The sequence below is a fragment of the Cheilinus undulatus genome, linkage group 23 (assembly GCF_018320785.1).
Source record: "Cheilinus undulatus linkage group 23, ASM1832078v1, whole genome shotgun sequence".
NCBI lineage: Eukaryota > Metazoa > Chordata > Actinopteri > Labriformes > Labridae > Cheilinus > Cheilinus undulatus.
In genome coordinates, this window is record NC_054887.1 from 27114113 (window position 1) to 27133326 (window position 19214).

General features: G+C 37.9%; 2 protein-coding genes across 2 annotated transcripts; one reads left to right on the forward strand and one right to left on the reverse strand.

The window, feature by feature from the left end:
- Positions 1-340: 340 nt before the first annotated feature.
- tnnt2c (troponin T2c, cardiac) lies at positions 341-7108 on the reverse strand. The gene is made up of 3 exons (XM_041780866.1): positions 7044-7108; positions 5686-5745; positions 341-1604 (listed from the first exon to the last, which is right to left on the reverse strand). The coding sequence occupies exon 3, from the start codon at positions 1372-1374 to the stop codon at positions 526-528; it is 849 nt and encodes a 282-aa protein (XP_041636800.1). The 5' UTR covers positions 1375-1604; positions 5686-5745; positions 7044-7108; the 3' UTR covers positions 341-525.
- LOC121505811 (transcription termination factor 2, mitochondrial-like) lies at positions 4170-18045 on the forward strand. The gene is made up of 3 exons (XM_041781361.1): positions 4170-4226; positions 9857-9911; positions 12607-18045. Exons 1-3 carry the CDS (start codon positions 4170-4172, stop codon positions 13764-13766), a joined length of 1272 nt encoding a protein of 423 aa, XP_041637295.1. The 3' UTR covers positions 13767-18045.
- The last annotated feature ends 1169 nt before the right edge of the window (positions 18046-19214 follow it).

The window sequence follows — 19214 nt, forward strand, 5'->3', positions numbered from 1 at the left end:
GTATGTTTGATTTTTTTCCCTAATAATAAAGTAAGTAAATGTTAAATTAGATCCTAGAACAACGTCTCACTGAGTGAAGTCAACCCTCCCTTCCCTCTCAGACTCTCAGGGTCAGGGGTTTGACCTCTCAGTCAACAGTTGGAGTCTTTTAGCTAAAAACACAACAAACCTCAGCAGAGACTAAATTAGCTCCTCAGCTGTTAACACCTGTTAGATCCAAACACTTTTTTACCTTATGTATCTTAAACCCCAGACTGCACTACTGTATTACATTTTGTCTTTTAGTCGCTGTCTGAGTTAAGAAGAAAACACAAACAACCACAACTTTTGTCAGATTTAATAACCACATGTGAAGAAGAAGAGATACACCAGTGAATATGAGCAGCAAAGTTCAAGCAGACGTTATACATCATCTTATGTTGGATTCACTTCAGTCCAAAAATGGAGTCCATGCACGATCCTTTAGAGATTTTATGATACAGGAGAGAAACAGGAGCCAAATAGTCCAAGGAGATGGAGTGTCCCTTACTTCCATGATCCAGACTTGCCCTTGGCCCCGCGGGAGGTCTTAGGCGCCTTGGAGCCCCTCTGGTGGTCGCTGACTCGGTTTCGCAGCACGTAGATGTCGTACTTCTGCCTCTTGAGCTTCTCGCCCAGGTCAAACTTCTCGGCCTGCAGCTGGTAGAGCCATTGCCACAGATCCTGCGCCTTCTCCGCCAACTTCTCCTGATTCAGGTGGTCGATGTTGAGTGGCTTTCGGCGCTCCATGAGGGCCTTCTTCTTCTCCTCCCGCGCCGTCAGCTTCTTGCCCTTCTTCTGGTCCACTTTCTGCAGGTAACCCCCGAACGACTTGTTGGTGAATATCATCTTCTTCTTCGCTTCCTCTTCGGCGCGGATTTTGGCGGCCTCCTCCTCCCGCCTTGCCCTCTCCTCGGCCAGGCGTGTTTGGCGTTCGCGCTCCTGCTCGGCTCGGACGCGCTGCTGTTCGGCTCTGTCTGCTCTGCGGCGTTCTATGCGGTTCCTTAGCGCCACTAGCTCTTCCTCCTCTTTCTGGCGGCTGGAGAAGTGCAGCTCGATCAGCGACTGGAGGTCATTGAAGTCCTTCTCCACTCTCTTTCGGTGCAGGTCGTCAAAATCGACCTTCTCGCCATCAGGGAGCTTTGGAGGAGCGATGTTTGGGATGTAGGTCGTCTTATGCCGAGGCTTTGCCTCCTCTTCCTGCTCTGTCTCCTCTTTCTTCTCCTCTTCTTCTACCTCCTCCTGCACTTCCTCCTCCTGCACTTCCTCCTCCTGCACCTCCTCCTCCTGCTCTTCCTCCTCCTGCTCTTCCTCCTCCTGCCTGTACTCCTCCACTATCTCCTCTGTGTCGGACATGATGATGACAGAAATCAGGATGAACACCAAAACCAGCTGGTGCCTGAATGTTTGAAGCTCTCCTGGATCAGTCTGGGGGTTTTAAGGGTCCCCTTGGTCATGTGAGTGCAGCAGGGCGGGTCTGGAGACAGATGGAGGAGTCTATTTTCTCCACACTGAGTCTTGTCAACTCCCCCCCTGCCTGCAGACCCCCGCACCGCTCCCTGCTCTGACCCTGCAGCTCCTCATTCCTTTGTAAGGACAAGATGAGAGACTATTTCAGATACACAACAGATGCGCACACATGCTTGAGCCTTCCAGCTCCACAAAGAAGCTCAGAGCGGGGCAGCATCCAGAACAAACAATGTCCAGACTTCTCAAGGTCTACTGAGCCTCTAAATATGACAATAGATAGAAGTTTGGAAGTAGAAAAATGGAGGAAAATATGGTTAAACTGCCCCGGCTGAAAGTTTTTAAAAGCTTGAATTAACAAGCACTTTCTCTTGGGTACATTTTACCAACGGGAATTACATTAGTGGCAAAAAGTACTGTGTTAAAGCTGACTGTCTATTGTCTCGTTTTTTAAATGTTCAAAATGGAGTCCCTATATCGAGCCCTTCTGTATTTATTATCCATTTACATAATAAGAATAAAAAAGTGCAACTAATAAACTTTAAGTGGTATTTAATATTATCCAGAGAAACCTCTGTGACTGTAGACTCATTCTCAATGTCAGCTGTTTCTGCTTTCATGTTCTCCGTTGTAAATTTTGGTCTGAATGTCTGTAACATGACATAAATTCAAAGAACAATGCTCTATATGGTTTACAGCTGGTACCATCAAATTCTGGGGGTAAGAAGAGCAAACTCCAACTGGTTTTCATATGCCACCAAGTGTCTTGCCACACTCTATATCCTGATGTACTATATCATAACTGACCTAATGTACAGTATCTAACTGTAACTCATGTTGTACTACTATGAATTATATCATATTGTTTCCTATTGACATAGTACTGTATCATACTGTATGATATTGGAATGTCTTTATCCCATTTTACTATCTGAAATCATCCGATTCCATACCTGACTGATCAAACTGTATATCTGATCATATTTTGCTCATTATATCCTATCATATCCTAACCTACTGTATCATCTGGTATCACATCATATCCTATCTTATCCTATTGTATCACAAAATATCAACTTGTATTGTATTACACCTCGTAGAGTATCGTATGATATATCGTACCATATCGTATTGCTTCTCATCGCATCATATATCGTTACTTATCAAGCTGTATCATTTCATTTCATATTGTATCTTATCATATCGAATTGTATTGTACCGTATCATACAGTATCATATCGTATACTATCATATCAAATTGTATTATATCATATAATATCGTATAGTATTGTATCATATTGTATCATATTCTATCCTATCATATCATATTGCATCATATCATATCACATCATATCTTATCATATTCTATCATATCATATCCCAACTCGAATCCTATCATCATATTGTATCATATCGCAATCTATAGTATAGTACAGTATCATATATATCATATCGTATCATATTATACCGTCTCATGTCGCATCGTATAGTATCACATTATATTATATTGTATTGAAACAAATCATATTGTTTTTTGGCAAGACATCACATTATACCCTATCATACTGCATCGTATTGTATCATACTGTATCACACTGTATCGCATTGTATCGTACTATATTATACCAAACCATGTAACTTATCAAACCCCATCACATGATGTCGTATCAAATCCTAGAGTATTGTATCTTATCACATGGTATCATATCCTATAGTAACATGTCGTACTGAATTGTGTTATATTGTGCTATATCTTTTTGTATCATCAAAGCACATTACATAGTATTGTAACTTTCTGTATTGCATCTGATGGTTCTGACTTGTATCATATATGGTGGTTCTGTATCGTTTCTAGAGTCATATTTTATCATGTTGTAACGTATCTTTCTCTATCATACTGTATCACTTTGTATTGTATGTTTCTGTAACATATCGAATAGTATCCCATTGTATCATCCTGTTTCATATTGTGTTGTATCCTTTAATTCTTTTCTTTTATTCCTCATCTTACTGGATCATATTGACTGCTCCTATTGTATAGTCCCTTATCACATCAGACTGCTCCGTATGGTATGGTATCCTTCTCTACATCATATGGCACTGTATCATATCATAGTGTTACATTATCTATCTATCTATCCATCTATCTATCTTTTTAAATATACCGACAGTTATTCCTATAAGAGAAAAGCATCACAAGCGGCCTCCAGTAAGAACAATGACATACAGGAGGAGCTTTACTGTCTCCACTTTGGAATGTAATTAAAACATTCTTGCTATTGGAGGCTTTCTGCTCCCAGCGCTGCGTGGATTACAGCCTAATTGCTCCCGCGCTGCAACATTTAAATGCTGATGTCAAGAATTAACGCTCCCAAGTCTTGAGTTATTACTGGAAAAAAAAGACAGACGCACTTTTAAAAGTCTGAGATAAGTGACGGGGGGAGACAGGTGCTCTGCTGTGTCTGGGAATCCCAATTAAACTGGTACACCCGCCTCCTTATGACAAAGGTTCATGTCATTACTGGACATGTATGTAGGAGGCAGAGGACACTTTATCTCCAATGGGGTTTATATTACAGTCTTAATTCAAATGAATGAGGAGAGGCTGATGGTGGCTTTGGGAGACAAAAACAAATTGTCATGCCTGCTAGGACGCCCTGTGTCTGTCTCATCTGCACTAAAACATGTCTGAGCACAACATGAGGACAGCAGGTGGCTCCAGGATAATCAAGGCTCTCTGGGTTTGCTGCTGGCTGGGGACAACTGTGTCCATCGGCAGAGAAAGGCAAAGAATGACAACAACTAAAAATAGATGCAGCCTAGCACAGTCTTAAATGAACAAACGAAGGAACACAGTAAGGGTTTGGTTGATTCAGTTCATTTTTGCTGTTAGATTTAGAAAGGAACAGTAAAAAAGTTCATGATTAGGGTAAAAAAAACTGCATTTTGTTGGGATTTTTTTTTGTAAATCCAACAAACAGGAATCATTTGTTGTATTCTTATATTACAAGTGTATCTTAATAGACTGGAACTGTAACGCAAATATTTCTTAACGACAATCAATTAAAAAAGATGAGAAGTTCATAGAGACAACAGTTTAAGTTGTGCAGCCCTGTGTCTACAGTGACATCTTGTGGCCCCAACCCGGAATTGCAATAAAATGAGTCCTGCAGGTTTCTTCCAGGTTTTTTGAACAGCAAACTATGGAAGCCCATTTCTGCCACTTAAAAAATACAAATGTGGAAGTTAGGCAACTAAAAACCAATTCTTAATCATAATCATGAAATGAAAAAGTCGAAATAATGAGATAAAAAGTTGAAATTATGAGACAAAAGGCACAATTTTGACATAAAAAGTCTTAAATATGTGATAAAAAGTCAAAATTACGTGATACAAAGTCATAATTATGAGATAAATGGTCATAGTTATGAGACAGAAGTCATAATTAAGACAAAAGTCTTAAATATGAGATAAAAAGTCAAAATAATGTGATACAAAGTCATAATTATGAAATAAAAGGTCATAATCATGATATAAAAAGTCAAAATTATGAGACAAAAGTCATATTTATGACATAAAAAGCCTTAAATATAGATAAAAGTCAAAACTATAAGATAAAAAGACATTATTATGACACAAAAGGCTTAAATATGAGATAAAAAGTCCAAAATTATGTGACGACTTTTAATCTCATCAGCTGAGGAAACACGGCCAGTTTAAGGAGCTAAATCATGACAAAACTGTGCTGAACCAAACCAGACCACTTTGTGGAAATGGACCATACACGAGCGCTGTCTGACTATATTCTACTATGTTTACATTGAGTTTACAACTTAAAACCTTCTCAAAATGCAGGTAGCTAGTGAGTTTTTTTGTTCAATATACATATAAGAGATACTAATTTCTATCCATTAAGATGAACTTGTCTTATCAACGGTTCCTTTTGAAACTTCTCCTTCTTTTTGGTGTAACTATTGACAGAATCACGTGATTGGCATTTTCACAGAAAAGATGATTACTGAAGTGCATATAAACGTGTCAAATGAGATCATTACCGTAACATTATTATACCCAGTTATTGGGTTTAGGATCATGAAATACACTTGCATAGTGACCCTGCTGTTCTAGACATGCTTTAATGAGCGATACCTCTAATAAAACTTAAGGAAGCAAGGTAAAAAAAAGGAAATATTAACTCACCAATCAGGACACATGCAGCAGCCATCCTTATCTCTGTCATTTTCAGCGGTAACCTGCGTACTATAAAAAGAAGCATTAATTATGTGGATTAATGTGCTTTCTCCCTTGTATTTGCCTTTTTTAATCTCTACCTATGATGTTTTACATGTTCAGTGCTCAGTATAAACTGAGAGGATATTGCTCAGAAGTCAGAATCAGACAGGTCTCAGAAGAAAAGAGTTCATTCTTAGACTGACTAAAAGAAAATAAAAGTCAAGGCTCCATGTAAACATATTAGCATGAGGTCTGGCTGGTGTCTTTTAAGGCAGAGGCTCCCAATTTTTCAGCCCATGATCCCCAAAATAACAGCACCAGAGACTGGTGACCCCACATAACCATAGAGGCGGGTAGACAGTAACAAAAAAAAAAAACAAAAAAAACAAAAAAAACAACAAAAAAAAAACAACGTTTTATTAGGTCTATAAACAAAATAGACTTTATAGAAATTTCAGCATTAACTCTATATGACAAAAAAAATCCCAGAACTGACAGACTGAGTTGACTTTAGCCGAGAATATGTTACTTAAACCTGCGACTAAGTTCAGTAACTGTCCTGATTACAGCCTGGTTGTTTTGCCGGTGTAACTATTAAATTGGTGATCATGCAAAATGGCGACTTCCGGTCGCACGCGATTTTTTTTTTTTTTTTAAGTAAAAAAAAATGCTGAATACAGAATGTATCTAAAGAAGCGCTTCTTGCCTTGTTTATTTTAATAAATATATATATTTTTGAATACCAATCTAACTTGCCTTCATCGAAACAAAGAGGCGCACAAGATGAGTTTTCAACGTCTGTTATGACAACCACTGACACATTCAACTGAAGGTCACCAGTTAATATGGTCACTATTTACACCGTGACACCAGTTACATGGTAGACATTTTTAACATGGTATCATGATTACATGCGATTAAAACAAGGCTTATTTGTTTTTTTTAGCCGTTAAATAAAGTCCAGGCTACACACGCAATAAAGAATACCCTAATGTTTGGGTCAGAGTAAGGCTAAATCGAATTAGCTTAATAAACTAGCTAAAACTTATGTTTCGGCGTCATTGAGCCCCTAGCTGCTGTGTGTTTTCAAGTTATTTAACATGAGCATATCCCTTTATTACTGTTAATACATTCATCCATGTTGTCTTAGCTAACTGCAAGCGAACATTCAGTTTTCTCTGTATGCTAGCTCAAATGGGCTTATTTACGTTATCAAACAGGTAACGTCGGTGTTGTGGGACATAATTCATAGCCAGCAGTATAGTTTTTTTTTTTTAAATTGGACCTTACAAAGACAATATTTAACTGATAACGTATTATTATACCTTCAACTTCTCAAATGTAGCCATGAGGTGGTACATGTGTCGTCTGCTTTATATGGAGTGGTAGGCGGACTGTGGCCGACTGATATTGGGCTTCCCTGTACGGAAGGCCAACAGCGTCAAAAGTTATCTAAGTTAGCCACACTCTAATTCGTGTGTTTAATTCGTGTATTTTATCCACCTTATTCCTGGGGCCGCTATTGTAAATGTGGGCGAAACTTCCGGTGCTAAGGCGGAAGTACATTAAATACATGTGTTCTAGTACAGCAGCTAATGATAGATGCTAACTATGAACAACGGTTTCGATAGGGATTCACCTCGAATTTGTAAATATTGACTCAATTTTGTAATCACATGTTCACACTGTTTGTATTGTAAGCTATAAATAAGTAAATAAAGCAGATACCACCTTATTCCTTGGGGGTCTACTGTAGCTATGAATGTGGGTGGAACTTCCCATACAGTAACAATAATAGCAAAACGCTATTCTTCCAAGGGCTTACCAAAGTGATTTAGCATCAACAGTGGTTGTTCTGAAATAAATATTTGCTGTAATAAATACTGCTTCATTTTTGTTAAATCAATAAAGTTAAATGACCTGAATGTTTAAATTAGATTTTATGTAATGCTCAGTGCCTGTTGCTTCGTTCGTGGTACTAATTGCGTGACAAAGTTAAATATATGTCTTTAACAACAGTGTTTTAAACATGCTGTTCACTGTTCAAATGCATTTGGGATGTAATTCTTTCAATATTAATTCATCATTAATTCAAAACTTGAAATTTACCAGACTGAAGAGCTGACAACTTGAGTCATAGATAATTTCATCAATATAATTCCCAGAATTTAAGAAGGATTAGTTGGTGGAATAAGAATTTTAGCAACCCCACAAACTAGAAATGTTATCTGAAGGAGGTGTCCAAACTCATTTAACAAAACGTGATTGTCTATTACTATACTGATATGAAGCTAATAAAGTTAGCTAAATATGCTTGTCTAGGTTATCCGATGTAATGTCGTCACTTTTTACTCTTCTGTAAAATAATAATATTGTCCTGTTTGAGGTGAAACAGACTACCGTTTCATATTTTTGTGTCCAAATTGCTCTAATAATCACATTTCACATCTTGTTTCAATGCAAAGTCCCATTTAGGTAGAAGGGACTGGAAGTTGCACCCATATTTCACGCAAAGAATTATGGGGACTAGGAATAAGATGGATAAAGATATTATGTATTTAAATGCTGACACTTACTTGTGACATCAGTCAGCTTTACTTAGCTGACTGAGGCTGAGTTTCATTAACCCTAAAAGTCAGATGGAGCTGGGAGCATTTGTAATGATGTGTCCAACTGGCAGCTGAATTTCCAAGTTCTAGATTAAATTAAATGCACCATCACATGTGTATTTATTAGAGATGTAACATTGTTACTGATATTGCAGTATTACAGTGACAGAAGCATCTCAATACTGTTGTGGACATTGGATGTTTCAAATGATAGGACTTCAAGGCAAAAAGCTATTTGTTTTTAAGGGGAACAGAGCAAAGAGAAGTGAGAACTACAGTTACCATCAGCCCTTGTAGGGTACTTTTATGCATGTGGTTTTTTTAACATTAAGTATTTGTAACAAGCTTGTACTTCTTAGTCTCCTTTTCTTTGGATTAATCTGCTGATTTCCCCCATAATAATATATTTCCATGCTTTCCCTGGCAAATGGAGTAAAATAAGATGTATGCATCTTCATGCATACATCTATATGCCCTTCTGTAATGATGTGCTTTTAAACTTGTTTATTTTTTACTTGTCTTACACACACACACACACACACACACACACCCACACACACACACACACACACATATATATATAGTGCTTGACAAATTTGTTAGACCACCTGTCATATTTGTCTCAGAGACCATCCAGCATCATGAAGTGCTTTAATGTGGACTCTTTCATTTTCAGTGAGCACTCGACATTTAACCATTTTGAACAGGAATGAGGAATTTCAAACTGAATTCACCCAAATTTGCCAGCTCACTGGGCTTCTCTGAGAAGTCAGAAATTAATCAAACATAACATTCAACCACTAAAACTATTTTTTCTGTACAGGAATGCAAGTAAATAACTATAATTTGACATATTAATCAAGAAATAATCATGTGCTTTACTATTTTTTCAGTTTTTTTGTAAATCAGTAAATTTGGAAATTCATGGATAACAATAATAATTATATTTTAGCATTAAGATATCAATTGGGTTAAAGAGCTTCTACATATTGGTGTATTAACCATTGCAGAAACATAAAAAATGATTTTGGTAATTACCAGTGCTGTTAATTTAGGGCAGCTGTGGCATAAGCCTTACTTTGGTTAGGGTTAGGGTGGTCTAATAAATTTGTTAAGCACTGTATATGTATTTATGTATGTGGGGTTGGGTCCTGATGCCTGACCAGCTGAAAACCACTGCCAATAATACCAAAATATACTGTATATTTTTTATCAGTAATTCTTCCTATGTGTTATACATACATCGTATTTATTTATTTTATGTAATCAGAATGCTTCTCTAAAGATATTGGATGGGATAGTGGGTTGTGGGATGTCATAATAGTGTGCCTCATATTATCCCTCATTAAAGTTTGATGGACACTGGTAATGGGCCAAGGTATTAATGCTTATCTTGTTGTGGCATAGTTACTTATTTCACTGCATCTTAAACCCTGGAAGACAGACCCAATTTCGGCCCTTTTGGCGTTCCATACACCCATGCACTCCCTGTGTGACTCCGCCCCCCTCCTTCACTCATGTTATGAAAGCTGAACGGTGGGTGTGTTACACACGGAATCTGCAGGCTGCAAGATTTGGAAACTGGTAAATAACCTTATTTATTATCAATATATCATGAACAGAAATCTTATAAATGTTTTGCGGACTTACTTTACACATGAACTGTGGTTCCTTTGTGTCTCGTGCTATTTGTAGCTGCAGGAGCTGCTGTTACAGCCTGTACCATACAATACACATATGTACTATCACATGCTGCTGTCAGGACAGAGTGTTCCCTCTTTTTGTTCTGAAGACGATCATTGTAACGACATTTTAGGATCAGTTTTCACATTTGAACTTGTTAATTTACAAACATACTGTGGTGGGATCTAACTTAGTTCATTGTTTAAGTTTTGTATTTCAGTAAAACTCGCAGGTTTTTAGAACTTCACTGGAACACTGACATTTTATGCAACCTAAAACATCTACTCTATAAAATTTAAAGACAGTTTATTCATACATTTCCTTCCCATGAAACACGATGCTTAGTTATTTTAAATGTTGTAATTTAGAAGATAAAGTGTTGCTTAATATGCTGTAAATGTCAAATCTTAAATAATGCTTCCGCACTGCATCCATGTTATCCAATGTTAACACAGCCTACTTTTGTATTTTCAGGTGCAAGTACAGACACGAACCATGTTTGAGCACTTCAAATCTGTGACATAATGACCTACAAACTATCCTACATCTGATATGTTTGCACTAAATATGGCTGACAAGAATCCATGGGGCTGTTATGTCAGACTGTTGCGTCCTGAGCTAAACCCAGGACATATAGGCTCTACAGAAGGCTTTCTATACAGGCTTTCTATACAGCCTGAAGGTAGTGCAGATTGCGAAAAGTTAGACTGGCAAACCTTAAATAAAGATGGAGAAGGTTGCATGTTAAAAGTGCAAAAAGAAACTTAGAAAAAAGGATGAAAACATACATATAAATAGTTTGCCTTTTCTTTTGAATTCCTTCATAGTTTACAAATTTCTAAGAGAAAAAGTCTTTATGTGTTTTATTGTCTTACATGCTGCATCTTTTGAGTGTTATATTTGCTTTTGATTTTTTTTAGGTTTTATATGTTTTATTTACAGTGTTTTATATTTTATGGCTTCCTTTAATTTCCTATGCAACATCTGAATGTTTTTAAAATGTTCACTTATATATATATCATGGTTTCACTTATAGTGTTTGATTGTATAAAAATCCTAAAACACCCTCCAAAAACATAAACACATTGGATTTAAATGTAACTTAGAATTTCAAGTGAAATTTTATGCTGGCTTTTTTTAGTCTTGAATTGAAAAAAAAAAATCTCTTAGGTTTTTGCTGTTATTTTTTGCAACAAAGGTTAGTTTGCCTCTTGGCAATTGTGAGACGAGCCTTTATGTTCTTTTCGTCAGCAGTAGTTGTGGCCTTGGAACTCTCCCATAATGCCATTTTTTCCCAGTGTCTTTCTCTTGGTTGAGTCGTGAACTCTGACCTTAACTGAGGCCAGTGAGGACTGCAGGTCTTTGGATGTGATTCTGGTTTCTTTTCTGACCTCCTGGATGAGTTGTCGTTGCACTCTTGGAGTCATTTTGGTTGGCCGACCACTCCTGGGAAGGTTCACCACTGTTCCCAGTTTTCCCTGTTTGTGGTTAATGGCTCTGACTGTGATTCGCTGGAGTCCCAAAGCCTTGGAAATAGCTTTGTAACCTTTTCCAGACTGATAGATGTCAGTCACTTTGTTTCTCATTCGTTCTTGAATTTCTTTGGATCATGGCATGATGCGTTTCTTTTTGAGATCTTGTAGTAGGGCTAACGATTTTGGAAAATAATCTAACAGGAATTTTTTTCCCCAACACTGTGATTGTGATTTGAAATATGATGATTCCTTAACTTTCTGTTATTCCTAAACAAGGGCTGAACAATTCTTTAAAAGTGTCAAATTCTGATGATTTTGACTCATATTGCAAATTGGATATGAATTGTTGCATTGAAGGGTTTTTGTCATTCTTATGTTTAATAAAAAAGTACAACAATAAGGATTTTTGTCAACAATTCTAATAAAAATGGCACCTGAATGATGTCATATGTCATGCATAACATCTCTGCTGCAAAAAAGTTTAAAACTGGTATTTTGACTCAATTTCAGGTTAAAGAAATATTGCACCTTTTGCGATTTGAAAATTGCAGTAGGCCATATTGCGATTTAATCTAGTTTTTGATGAATTGCTCAGCTCTGTCTTGTAGCCTACTTCACTTTGTCATCTTGTCTGTCATCTAACTCGGGATTTTACATGTTATACCTGCATTTTTGCAGCTATAACAGCCTCCACTCTTCTCGGAAGGCTTTCCAAAGGATTCTGGAGTGTTTCTGTGGGAATTTGTGCCCATTCATTCCAAAGATGCTCGATGAGGTTGAGGTCAGGGGTCCATCAAGGTCTTCCATGCTGAACTCATCAAACCATGTCTTTAAAGTCCTTGTTCTGTGTATTGGGGCACAGTCATGTTGGAATAAAAAAAGGTCTTGATTGGCCTTCACTGGAGATTAGGGGCCTAGCCAAAACCCTGGAAAAACAGCCCCATACCACAACCCCTCCTCCGCCAAACTTCACGGTTGAACTTAGAATGTCATGATTAGAAGACGGCACGTTCATATGGTCTTTTCTCATGAACACTGTAAAAAGCATCCCCATTTAATGGCACCATTTATGGCACCACTCTTTATCAGATAAGCTAACTGAGCTATTCTTCTCTTTTCAGATCCCCGACAGTCGTCAACAATGCTTCGTGTCACTACTGCTTCTCTGTGCTCCTACTGCCACAGGATGAGGCTCCTCCTCCCTCCCTCTGCGTCTGCCTCCACTATGCCGTCTCCCAACAGACGCCTGGAGAACCAGAACACGGTGGACTCCCTCTATGAACTCTCCGTGGACATCCGAAAGGTGCGCAAGTTCAAAGGCTGGGTTCTCTCAGAGAGTTCAGCGTACGTGTCTGAGACTGCTGAGCTGCTGAGAGACATGGGCGCCGACTCTACAGTGATCGCTCGAATCCTGGAGACTCACCCCGAAGCTGTTCTATGTCTACCAGAGGACGTCGCTGCTCAGCGAGACCTTTGGGTGTCTGTATGTTCGAACAAACGTGATCTTGTGAGCATCATCGAGAAGTTCCCGGCGTCTTTCTTTACCGTAACTCACCACAACAACCAGCGGGCAAACATCCTCTACCTCCAGCGTCTCCGCCTCAGCAAAAGGATCATCGGAAAGTTGATGGCGAGTGCCCCACAGAGCTTCAGCCGCCCTGTAGAGAGGAACCAAGAGGTGATCCACACTCTCAGGGAGACATACCTGGATCTGGGTGGGGATGAGGGGAATCTGAGGCTCTGGCTGCAGAAGCTGCTCAGCCAGAATCCGTACATCCTCCTGCGCCCTGCTGAATCCTGGAGGGACAGTCTGAGCTTCCTGAGGGAGCAGGGATTCACCACCGAGGAGCTCCTGAACCTGGTCTCCAGCCTCAGAGCGTCCATTGCCGAGCTGCAGCCGGACAGCATGCAGCAGGCGCTGGCGTACGTCGAAGGTGCCCTTTGCTGCTCCAAGGATGAACTCAAACATATTGTGATGCAGTGCCCGGCTGTTTTGTACTACTCTGTGCCCACTTTGTTAGGGCGATTCCAAGGACTGATGGATGCTGGGATATCCATGGAGCAGGTCAAGGAGTCTCCGAATGTGCTGGAGCTCACCACGCAAATCGTACTCTATCGTATCCACAAACTGGCCTCCTATGGATACGACGTCCGCTCCGGCAGCCTGGACGTCATCGTTGGGACTAAGAAGGACTTTGAGATGATTTATGGGAAGCTGCAGCTCCGGCAGCAGCGCCCGCTCTTTAACCCTGTTGCTCCTCTCAGGTCGGCAGAGGAGTAACTGTTCATATGCTGCTTTTTTCTGCCATAATCGGACAATTTTTAGGGGAAAACATGGTTTCTATATTACGGTTTACAGCTTCAGGTTTATGCAAGATACATGGATGAGGGCAGTGTGAAAAATACGAAAATTAGGAGTCCGCAAGTCTGTAGATCCAATATTTAAAAGCAAAGGGCTTCACTAAAACATGACTGTTATGAACAACAACCACAGTACTGTATTTTATACAACATACAAACATGTAGAATTAGCTGGAATGGTATTATATGGATAAAATTTTGGGATGCAACAATGTACAGTCTAGCCTGTTGGAATTTTTAAGGAACATAAAGGTCAAAGTTGTCCGGTTCAAGGTCTTAAAACTCAACTTCCTTTTTTGTTTCTTTATTCCCTATAGCTGGTTAAATGGAATTTTTTGGGTTGTGGCCAAAATAAGACATTTTAAGACACCATTTTAACTTTGAGGAACCCTAATTGGCACTTTTCATGCTTCTCTGACTAAAACACATAATTGCCAGACCAAAAGACAATTAATTTCAACTTCGCTTGCAGCCATTTACAAGATATTTGACAGCAATGCCCCTATTATACACTATTATAGACTTGATTATAAACATGGTAAAAAAAACCTTGCAAATAGAGCATAAACTATTATGTACAGACATAAAAATATATGCATTAAGATATAAAAAAACAGAATTAACATTTATAGATGGGTATAAAGTACTGTGATTGTTACGAGTGCAAAGGGTGTGAAAATACATATGATTTTGTGATGCAACAGGTTGTTCATATATATGAGGTATGAGTGGATGTTAGATGTAGTTGACATGCTCAGACCGTACGTTAAGTTAATGAAAGTGGTGTAAAGCTTCAAATAAAAGCCCAACGACGCAACCCAGGGACAGGCATTATGATTAAAGCCTTTAAAGCATCGACAAGTAGGAATTTGGTTTTTAAAACACATTTCTGCAAACTCCTCCTGCTAGTCAGTGTGAAGTTGTTGACAAAATGAGGGTGGACAAATTGCCAAAGACAACCCCCATCTACTGACTAGGTACAGTAATGATACTAGATTTAGTGAGAATAGGACTATGCTAGAGTCTACAGCCTGTTAATTCTAACTGTTAGCATGCAGAGCATGAGAACGTGTCTTCAGCTGTTGCCATAATGTCTATAGTCTAAGGCTAAATTAGAGAGTCTAGTTGTTTGAGAGATTTTTAAGGATCACCTGTGTAGGTTGCCACTTGATCAGCGTTGGATTTTTAAGGATATAAACTTCTAAAGCTAACTTGAAGATCAGCAAAGAAAGAGAGAACTTTTGGTGTGAGGAGATTTATTGATCAATTTGTATGCAAAACTGAGACGTAACTTGGGTTAGACTTTCTGCACTTTACATTAGAAAACGACAGCACCGCTAATGATTCAGTCTAAAGTTATGTCTCAGTCTGTTTTTAAGTTTGATCTTTGTTTCCAAACTAGGGTCTAGGCACTGCTAGGGGATGACAGAGATTTCAGGGGTGAGGAACCCTGTCTGCTCTGACCTTGTCAAAATTAGATGTGCAGTTTTTTTTCAAATGAAAATAAATCATGATTAGAAACATAATATATGAAGACATAAAAGGGCCGCACTTAAAGATAGAAAGTATAAGAGGATCTGTTAATTTTTTAAGCAAAAAAAGATGAACTTTGAGAAAAAAGTAGAAATATTTTTGAGATGATAATGTTTACACGAGAACAAACTCAGGATTTCGAAGTTTAAAGAGTCGAAAATTTATAAGAAAAACTTCAAGTTTATAAAGTCTTAAATTTCGACATTACGAACTCAAAAACTTAAGGTTTTGAAAATCATAAATTTACATCATTAAACCAAACTGAAAAAATTGGTTGGATTTTTTTTTATATTTCAACTTATCTCAAAAATTCAAAGTTTTTGGGTATGTACATTTATGATTGTTCACAAGTAAAAAGTAATTTTTTTTTCTGTAAAGGCTTTTAAACTTTAGATTTTTTACCATGGAAATTAACAGATTTACAGATTTTTTTCCTGGAGTTGTCCTAATATGCCATCATAATAATAGATAGGTTATACTAGCCATGTGAGACACTGAGAGGGGGTCAGCAGATGCTTTCCAAAAAACAAAAATTCTTCAAAATGATTTCAAATGATATATTCTACCCATTTTTATATTAAAAAATGTATGAATATGTAAAAGGGCCACACTGAAAGTTAAAAGTGAGAAAGGTTCTGTAAATTTTGAGCAAAAAGTGAAAAATTTGGAGAAAAAATTGACATTTTTAAGATGATAAAGTTGTATATTTACAAGAGAATTATAAAATTTAAAAAGTTGTAAGTTGTTAAGAGAAAAACTTGAAATTTCCAAGTTTATTAAGCCTAAGGTTTTAATATGACTAAATCAGAAATTCCCATTTTTTTAACATCATAAATTTACATCATTGAGACAAAAATTTACAAGAAATGAAACAAAAAAAAAGTGTTTGGATTTTTAACATTTCAACTTTATAATCTAAAAAAATTCAAAATTTTGGTTCATGTACATTTGAATCATATATTTGATGGATTTTAGGAAAAACTATATGCATAAAATTAGTTAAATTATAAAAAAACATGGTAATTTGGTGAGATTTATGCTTAAATCAAATTAACATTTAACAAAATCCTTAAAATGTAGTCTCCACATGACTGTTCTCTAATTTGCACGGCTGTGTTCAACTATGCTTCAGTCCTTTGGGCTCAGTGGGGGTCCGTGGTATCTGGCGCCTTTATTTTTTGGGGCACAGGCTGAAATGTCTGGTTTATACGTAAATCTTTTTCAACAAGTGTCTGCAGGCCTGTTGGGATTTTGTCAATGAAAACACTAAAATTGTTGTAGACTTAGCTTTTCTTCGATACGAGTAGGGCGAAGCACTGATCTACAGGGGTGTATACTTTGCTGTTAGGTTGTTGGGTCTTGCTCAATCACGTTTTTTTGTCTTCTTAGCTTCATCCATCAAGTCTTCCTCTGTCTCTTAGGGTGCTTTTTTACTATGTGGTACTGGCTCAACTCATCTTGACTCTACTTGTGCTATTTGGTAAGTTTGTTTTTAATCTTTGGGTAAATTTGTACCAAGACACTGCTGACCACTGAGTGGAAATGGTCACTAGGAGTGTTGCCATTGGGATGGCCAACACCAAAACTAAACTCCTCTCATGGCCGGCTTTGTGCTGCTGCATAACTTCCCAAACTCTCCTGTGTCCATTCAATAATGCTTTGTCTCTCTGTTTGTCCAAAACTTCTCCTCTTGCTGTAAAAAAAGGCCCAGACCAAGAACTGGTTCCACTATCGCCTTGATGTCCTCCACTGTAGTTGTGTTGGACCCCATAGAAGTTTTGCACAGATCGACGACCCTGTCTAAAAGACGTTTATCAAAGTACAAACTGTCATGGAAAATGAATGGTCTAACTGGGTAGAGTTTGGCCAGCACCACATAAGGAAATGCAAAGTTAACCTTTGGCTAATTGGTAGGCTAATTGGCTTCTTTTCAGCTAGAAGCTGGTGTGTGAACTGCTGCTAGAAAACCATGCTACATATTGCTGGAAGCAGGTGATTAGGACACTGTGGTAATGGGATAGACGCCATTCTCCATGTTGAAAGTTCTGTTGGATTGACTTTGAAACTACTAGTTATATATTGTTGCTTGTGTACAGCAAAGTTGGTTGACCAAGTTATTATAATCACTAATGAGGGCTGTGCAGGCCTGTGGAGTTGTATAAGCATGTTAGCGGTAATTCAACACTCCTATTTTGGTGTGCCTTTAAAAGCATCACAGGGCTAGTAAAAGGAGCTGGGTCTTCTGTTTGTAAGAGCTTTTATTTGAAGTTTTACTGTACATTATTTACAGGTTTGGTAGATGTTTGTGTCTATGGGAAGAAACTGTTGTATTTAATTTTTCTGGCTATTTAGAGCGTTGAAGCGCAGTTTCCAACCCTGAACAGAGGCCATAAACCATTTGCTGTATTGCGGTCTGTTCCTGCCCTTTCTGGTCTTCCAATCTGAGCCACGATGCCAAGAAAACAGGCTGAAAAACAGCAGTGAAGCAGCAAATAAGACACTTCCTGAGCTGATTCCTCTGGGCCTTCTTTACCAACAAACACTGAAATGAAGTATGGGAACGAGTACCAATCACTGCCAGTGTTCATGTTAATGATGATTTACTACTGTAACAAATGATTGTGGTGAATGAGCAATAAATGAATAAATGCAATGTTAAATTTGTACTTCTCTTGTGCTTTTCTTTTTGAGTAGGGATTTTAATATTTTACTTTCTTACTCAGCAGCTTAAAGATTTCTTTCAGATTCAACATACTTTCTTTATAATTTTAAAATTTTGAGTCATCTGGCCACAGAGCAGTTTTCCATTTTGCATCAGTCAATTTTGAAAGACCTTTGGCCCAGTGAAGATGGCAGTATTTCTGGATTGTCTTCTTAGACGGTTTCTTCTTTGCATGACACAGCTCTAACTCACATTTGTGGATGGCACGGTGAACTGTGTCGACAGACAGTGATCCTTGGAAGTGTTCCTGAGCCCATGCAGTGATTCCCAGTACAGAATCAAGCCTGTTTTAATGCAGTGCAGAAGGCCCGATGATCACGAGCAATCCAATATTGATCTTCAATCTTGTCTCTTGAACACAAAAATTTCTCTAGATTCTCTGACTCTTTTGATTATATGGACTGTAGATGTTTTTTTTTTTTTTTTTTTGCAGATTGGTGGATAACTGCCTATCTTGACTTCTGTGGGAGCCTGCCTTTCTAAAATGCTCCTCTTATACCCAGTCATGTTACTGACCTATTTCCAATTATTTACAAAATGCTTTTTCAGCCGTTTTTCATCAGTACCACCTACTTTTTCTTGTCCAATGCACTGTTCATATAAACAAATACAATTCTTAAATGCTTTGGTACTATTGATCATTAAAATAATAGAGATTATATTGTTACAAAACTAAGAAAATGAGGAAAATATGCCAACGTTTTCAGAAAGTTTCTGGTTCACAATCCAGATATATTCCAAAAAGTTTCCAGGGAGATTCCCTTAGTGGGGAAAATAATGCTAAAAAGTTCTGGGATAAGTCCAAATAATAACTATCAAAAATTCCAAAAATGTCAAGATTTAAAGGACAAGTCCCAGGGAATATTACCACACATTTATTGGAAAAATGCCCACAGAAAACCCCCAAAAACTGAGGGAAAATTGTTACACCTTTTTGGAGAAATAACTTTGTCCTCAAAAGATATATGATACATTCCCAATGAAAATGCCTGAATAATTGAGAAAAATAATATAAAAAAAAAAAAAATAAAAAATGTTTCTGTTCTACTTTGCAGCCTTTTGCTGTCCTGTCCCAATTTTTTTGAGATGAGTTGCTGCCATCAAATTCAAAAT

Coding starts and splice junctions, on each gene's coding strand:
- LOC121505811 (XM_041781361.1), top strand. CDS start 4,170: ATGTCTGAGCACAACATGAGGACAGCAGGTGGCTCCAGGATAATCAAG. Junction 4,227..9,856: donor GGATAATCAAGGCTCTCTGG/GTTTGCTGCTGG, acceptor ATGTTATGAAAG/CTGAACGGTGGGTGTGTTAC. Junction 9,912..12,606: donor GCTGCAAGATTTGGAAACTG/GTAAATAACCTT, acceptor TTCTCTTTTCAG/ATCCCCGACAGTCGTCAACA.
- tnnt2c (XM_041780866.1), bottom strand. CDS start 1,374: ATGTCCGACACAGAGGAGATAGTGGAGGAGTACAGGCAGGAGGAGGAA.